At 40.5% G+C, this 7,063-nt stretch overlaps 1 protein-coding gene across 3 annotated transcripts in view; it reads right to left on the bottom strand.

The window, feature by feature from the left end:
• Window positions 1-1,397: 1,397 nt before the first annotated feature.
• ATXR2 (histone-lysine N-methyltransferase ATXR2) overlaps window positions 1,398-7,063 on the bottom strand; it is a 167,143-nt gene continuing 161,477 nt past the window's right edge. For 2 of the 3 annotated variants that reach the window (XM_086522852.1, XM_086522853.1), the window contains 5 exons: window positions 5,835-5,904; window positions 5,684-5,753; window positions 4,664-4,740; window positions 3,128-3,184; window positions 1,398-1,903 (listed from right to left, as the gene is read on the bottom strand). In XM_086522852.1, the coding sequence (XP_086378978.1) occupies window positions 1,796-1,903; window positions 3,128-3,184; window positions 4,664-4,740; window positions 5,684-5,753; window positions 5,835-5,904 (382 nt within the window). In that variant the 3' untranslated portion in view covers window positions 1,398-1,795. Of the gene's footprint in view, window positions 1,904-2,638; window positions 3,021-3,127; window positions 3,185-4,663; window positions 4,741-5,683; window positions 5,754-5,834; window positions 5,905-7,063 lie in introns of all 3 variants that reach the window. The other variant, XR_015189576.1, reaches the window with a different exon arrangement.

Here is a 7,063-nt window from a genome sequence, read left to right as displayed (position 1 = left end):
CATGTGTCGCCCCTACAAAGTGCTCAATATGCATATTCAAGAGGGCATAGTTACAATCATAGAGATTAATCACATTAGTCACCCTAACTTGCAACCAATGATAAGGGACATCACTAATGTTTGAGCTTCTTTTCATTGACGGTACATATCGCATGTTGTCAATGAACATGAGCAATGTCAAGCACATTATATCGGTGGTTAAACAATTGTTCCATCCATGCCAACCTTAGTTGCTTCAAAGCTTGGTCTTGTTACCCCCAATGGAGTTGCTATGGGTACTTTTAAAGTCCCTAATCAATTAGTTCCATTATAAACACTTGTTCTTGCCATTGAGAACCAATAATTCAAAACGTATATTGTATAAGCTGGAAAAAATCCACAATATTTAAGAGCTTTGATCAGAAATTCCAACTGCATTTGTTAAAATTCTAGAGGCCCATGATGTTTGATACTGCATTGCATGTATTGGTGGTTCACATTTACAAGTACTTCGTATAGCCACATATTTGCAAGAAATAAAAATGATAGATGGTAGATGTACGATGGCATGCTATGATTGTGATCAAAACATCAGACAATGTTGTCAATGAGGATTTTCACTAAAAATAAACTATTTTGTGCCAAGAATTTCAGATGGCATACTGTGACTATATTTTGACAATAATTGAAAGGTTTTTATTCAATTTATCACTGCATTTTCATCTGCTATACATAATGCTTGTAAAACTTTTTTCGAGAATATAACTTTTGGACAAGAGAAAAGCATTGCAAGAACTCATCAGCCACATTTGGATTTAGATGGGAGAAACAATCTAAGTCAAGAAATCAAAAGTTTCGATGGCCTCAATATGTTAAAGGATGAAGAGAGATCTCTTAGGCATCCAACAATCATAATGAAAATGCTACTGAGAGTCGATTAATTATACACAATATTAGGTTTTCTTTTACCTCTTGGTAGAAATTTTTCAACAAAAATTTCCTATATGACCGAGCATTAGGAATTGTGCCTTGGTTTAACCAAGTTGTAATTAGAAATACTATGAAGAAATGCTAGACAACTATGCTACATCCGATCACCGCAACCTGCTGACATTGGCATCGTTGCCGGGGAGAGTGATCCTTAGGTGAAAGGCACTAGAGAAGGTGAATATAGCCACATAAAAAACAAAGACAACAAAGAAGGTGATTTGGTCTTGCGGTCGACCTTGTTTTTAAAAACCTATGACATGATCATAACAAAGTTAAAAGATGAGAAATAGTGAAAGATCAAGGCATTTGTTTCTTATAACCACCTTGAACATAGGAAAACTTTTTTTTTTTTGGGGGGGGACTAGCAAAGGGAGTAGAGATGGTTGCACCATTCTTTCCACTAACCTAATCTCTAAATTAACCTTGCAGCCATGCAGAAGCCCCAATATTGCCAATCATAGGTAAGTCACTACAATTATGCAGTCAGTCTACAATTCAAAAGACACTAAATGCGATGCTAATACTACTTTGCAATGCACAGAGAATGTATGGTTTAATATTTTACCCTGCACTTACTCGATGACTTTCCATTTGCTCATTGTATGGTTTAATATTTTACCCTGCACTTACTCACTACTCAGTGATGACTTTCCATTTGCTCATTGTACGGCATCTCCTATATGAACTAGACAGGGCAAAACCCCTCTTCACCTAAGATTTGCATATACATGATGGGAGGCTCTAATGTGTTTTAAGTGATATGAGTTCATGCTTTGAACAATGGCCAACTTCCTCCAGTATGTGTCAGACTTCATTCATGACTGCATTAAGATTTTTCGGCACACTTCTGGCAGTCACAAAGGAAACCATAGTCTTCAAGCATTGCTTTCCTTTCTTCCCATGATGCATCTTCATCAATGTATGAGATTGTAAGCTGAAAGAAAATACAGAGTAGGTTAGACCCTCGTGTAGCAGAGTCCAAAACCAAGAAAACAGTACATAAAAGATTGAAAAAAGTACAAAATCTTGATAACAAATTTTCCTAATGCTCATTCTGCACACATAATATGTATGGGTTTTTCCAACAACCTGTCAATTAAGCAGATGTTAATTTACATGAGTGCAGACACGAAATTCATACCTGCCAAATAGCCAATATCATCAAAGGCAATCCCTAAGGGCCCTTGGAGTTGTATACTATACATCATCCATTTAGCTAAAGAAATTTTTATTAGGAAGAGGGCACTTTCTTCGCACCAGTGAAGCAAAAATGGTAAACCAGATCTGCCCACTTTTATTAGAGTGGCAAGTACTTGCAGCTCCACACTTATTATTCAGTTTTCCTTTCGCACCTTTGTTAGATACAAGGCTAGAAACCCACTGCTCTCTACTTGCCCACCTAATAAAGTAGTGAGCCTTCGTGAAGCAGCCATCAAATGTGCAGACCATCCCCTAGAGGATACAAACAGACATGACCATTGTCATCACTAAAATGGGAGTTTGTCTTGATAAGGACCACGCCTAAGGCCTTTCACCATCAGAAACATAGATCCATCAATGCGGTGCCTTAACAACATTGCCTTTTCCGGAATATATTATGATGGACAAACATGGAGCATATAGTAACATCTTGGCAACTTTTTCGGAACATACTATGGAGAGATTATACCTTAAGGTCAACACAGCAAAACATACACCTTCGACAGAATCTAGCTCTTAATATGTTAGCTCTTCCGATTTTGTCTTCGATGGCACACCTCTTATGACGAGATCAAGACATCTTTTTGGCCTTTAGAACCTACCTGTATAATAGGCAATCCTATGGTTAAGTTTTGAAGCAAGAGCTCAGCAAATGGGCAAAGAGAAGATAGAAAATTTTGCTAATGTCATTCAAATGGCCAGAAGGGCTCTGGACACAGTGGGTGTTGATTCTATCCAAATAAAACCGAATGCAGTTTGCCACCCCATTGAGCAGATGAACTGAAGGCCAGTACTCTGCCTCATCATACAGACTTGCTTCAAGGCTGCAAAAGGGAGATTACAAGTTTTCCCTGTAGAAAAGCATAGTCTTTCCTAAATTCAAGAAAAAGAAATTTCTTACAAATCTGAGCTTGATTACAAAAGACTCAAGACAAGCAGATACAATGTAGACTCTCACCTCCTCGCCAACCTGAATTTGCCTGGTTGCAAGTAGCACAGCTTGACCATCTGTATCCTACAGGTAGAAAAAGGACTTTTTACTCAACCACCATACAAAAAGCAAAGCAAAAACAAGTTTCTTGCAAAATTTGTTCGAGCATTGCTAAGGAAGGCTCACCAAAACCATCAGCCCAGCAAAGAAATTGTCAATTCACATGGATTAAGGATGGAAAGCTCAAACAATGGCAACAAATGTTTGATTTTTGTTGGTTTTCTGACCTCAGGGAGGGGAGGTGGGAGTTTACAACATCTTTCCTCTTGGTGTTGTTTGCGATATAAAAGTCCTGGACTCCTTTCCTGGTTTGCAGGTCTTGTCCAGATTTCTTGTCTGCGTCTAGTGGCTCCCAGAACTATCTGAATGGACCTAGCGTTTCTGAAACCCGAGACTACACTACGCACAGAGAGGGACAACAATGGGGGTCTGGCTAGCTTACAGCGAACACCCCTCAACTTCCTCCAGATGTGGGAACCCGGAGGAGACCCAGAAACACTGCCTATGGGACTCCCCAGAGGTATAGCAGATTTGGCTTAACATTCTTTCTTTGATCGTCTCCATCCTCCCAGATATCACGTTCATGTTGGGGGCCGCAGCATGGTCAGCTAGCTCAGGGCCTAGCTCAAAACCAGCACTCATCTATGAGACAATGCAGGGCAGCCTTAAAATCAGGCTTCGAGCAAACATCCTCAGCATTGCCCAACGCCTGATTTCTTGACAAAAATTTAAGCACAAGAAAAAACCACAGATGGAAGCTGATCAATAGCCCCGGCCTATGGTTAGTATGGCAGCCCCATGCTTCAGGGTCTTTGAGGGTAGACCAGAGCCTCCCGCAGACACTCTCAGAGGAGAGTGTGATCGCATAAAGGGCAGCTCCGAGCCTCCGACAGGGCTGACCAGGCATTAATTCAAACTGTGGTGGCTTGGACCCTCCTTCAATGGGGACCATATGTTGATGAGACTGGCATGAGCAGGCCAGATCGCTTCTGCTGGATGTGTTCTGTGAGTCAGCATGCCACCTACATATGCCCCGAAGGTAGAAAGTACGAGGTGTTAATTCTCGATCGGTGTGTCCACTGGCATTACACACCACCTGTGTGACTCTTCCCCCTTCCCCTCTTATGATTCACTTTTTGTACATATATTGTTGATTGTGGGAGAGTATCCCTTTTGTACCGTGTACCCTTATGATAGGGTTGATGTAGCCCTCTGGGCAGATTAAAAAACTAAGCAAAAACTCTTTTTGGCACAAGACAAAAAAATCAAGAATGATCTCCTCAAGGATCATCAAGAGGCTCATTATTCCAGAGCTTTTCCAATCTTTTGCTACAGACCCTTCAAATAGTGCAAATTTAAACAGTCTTTTCTTAAATGGTTCATGTGACTTTTCTTTGTACTGAAAATTCTGGTGATATCATAGATTCAACCTACAATAGTGGAGAACGAAAAGCAGGCAAATCCTTGTAGACAACATTATTCTGCTGCTTGTGAGAAGCTTACTTCATCCCGCTTAAATGCCTTCATGTTTGGAAGGCATGAATGATTGAGGCAGCTCTGTATAGGGAAAAAAGCAGTTCCTGGAAAAACAACAAGAGAGCAATCACCCTAAATGAGATATTTAAATGAGATGTTATCAATCACCTTGTCCATTATACAGGACAAAGCACTATTATGCAGCAACAAACATTGGTATTTGGATGGAGATTAGGTTTAAACATATCCTTTATGTTAAGAGAAGTTCATGTAGTTGAACCGAAATCACGAAAAAGGGCAAGAATAGAGTGTCAATCTCTCTCTCATGAAGCTGAAAGGTTGAGCTACGGAGTGGTTTGAACATTCAAGATACAACTCACAAGTGTTCCTTTTGTTGCAATGTACTCTATGATGGTGAATTCTATTTACACTTACATAACTTGCCTATGTTTTTCTCCCTGTAACCTTTTATCTTCGGAGGTCTTCTGCTTTCTGTTCATGTACAATAACACAACTTTATTCTTTTGCTTTTGCTTCTTGATAGTGCCAGCTACAAGCATTAAACCTGGCCACATATCTACCAAATTCATAGCTTAATGGAAATGGTTTACCATACAGAAAAATATAATCCGCAGGTCACAAAGAGCTTTACTGATTGTCAACAGTGTGCTTTAAATAGGTATTTATAGATCCCTTGGAAGTCACTCAGTGAAAGACTTTTCCTTTTATCCTTTCAGTTCAATTAAGGGTGATAATTAAAGCGTTTCACGTGCAGCTATTCACTAAGCTGACAACCTACTGCTGCTGCCTACAAATGGCACCTTTCTTAGAAGTGTTATCCTGGAGGGCAATCTCACCAAAAAATCTAGTTCAAGCTATGTACATAGTACCAATATATCATGCAACTCCAAGCACTTTCTGCTGCCCACGTGATCCCCTCTTTCAACAATGAAATTCATGATATTTTTGTTTGTTAGGAAAGCCTCAGCATGAACCCAGGCAGAAAAAGACCTTATTAATACAAAATACAGAAAGTAGGATTTGTACCTTGGCAAGGAGTATTATAGTCATCACCTAAAGCATCCAACAAAGGCCTTGTGATCGTTTCAGCCTCCATCTGTGAACATATATTTACGGATGTCATATTTTTTTCAATAGAGGAATAATAAACAGTTCTAATGGCAGTGTATAGTTCCACCTTTTGCACCATTGGAAGCTCATCTATATAAATAAAGTAGTCCTCCACTGGAGAGGCAACAACAAGATCTCTGCAGAAGGCAAAGATACATTGTGTGAGCAACATCTCCAAACGTTATGGTGTCCTAAGAAAAAACAATATAATGAAGGTGTGAGCATGTCAAGCCTTGCAAATGTTCTTCCTGCAACTTGCTTCATAATTACAAATGTACAACACATCAGCCAGGATACTAGATAGACTCTTTTTAGCATGAAAGATTCTGTCAATAGCTCAGAAAATTGGAGTATGCTACATCTCTCCAAAGAGGAAGCGCATAAGGCACAACAGGCATACACAAGACAAATTCAAGAATGTGCAGCCATCCCTCCATATTTCAAGGAAAGCCTGGCATCTAAGCTGCCCTCTGTCAGAGCTCATTTGTGACCACTCTGCTAATTATCTGTCTTTCCTTGTTTCAACAAACACCTGACATCTACGATGTATTCCGTCAGAGCTCATTATTGCCACCTTACTGTGCCCCACCAACTTGGTTAGAGGACCAGCTTGCCACAAAAGTCCTGACAAGAAGGCTGTCAATCAACCCTAAAAAAAAGCAGCTATTCCAAATCCTGAGTCCTGCTAAGGGCACGTGTTTCCACAACATTCATAAACGGCTACAGCCCAAGCCTAGAGGTGGCCAGGCATGATCAATGGCAAGAAAATTGTGTACCCAACATGCTGAGCTACTACAGAGCAGTCCGCATTATAACTTCCTCTCAGATCAGTCCTCAACTCACCTCTGAGCCCATAGCTCTGATGCCTCTCAGGTTTTATTAATACAGAGGCACTAATCTTGCAGGGAGCATGAGCTCACAAATTAAAAAGGAAGTTACATCCAACAACCCCCAGTGCATTGCTTACTAACTCTGCATTCGGCGAGCACAGGAGCTTTGCTTTCTTCTTCTATCTCCACCTGAGAGAGAGAGAGAGAGAGAGAGAGAGAGAGAGAGAGAGAGAGAGAGAGAGAGAGAGAGAGAGAAATGAAATGAAATGTTATATTAACGTCTTCAAAAGGCCAAAATGACCTATGAGACCAAAAAGTTACATATGGTGAATCTGATACCATGTCTGAGTACGGAAATTACAAAGTTACAAAGTTACAGAGACCTAACACTAAAACACTAAGGAGAAAGGAAAGGAAATAAGGGGGGGGAAGGGGGGCGGGGGGGGGGGGGGGGGGGGGGGGGGGG

The sequence above is a fragment of the Adiantum capillus-veneris genome, chromosome 11 (genome assembly GCF_014529385.1).
Source record: "Adiantum capillus-veneris isolate H3 chromosome 11, ASM1452938v2, whole genome shotgun sequence".
Taxonomy (NCBI): Eukaryota; Viridiplantae; Streptophyta; class Polypodiopsida; order Polypodiales; family Pteridaceae; genus Adiantum; species Adiantum capillus-veneris.
This window is presented reverse-complemented; position numbering and strand designations above follow the sequence as displayed.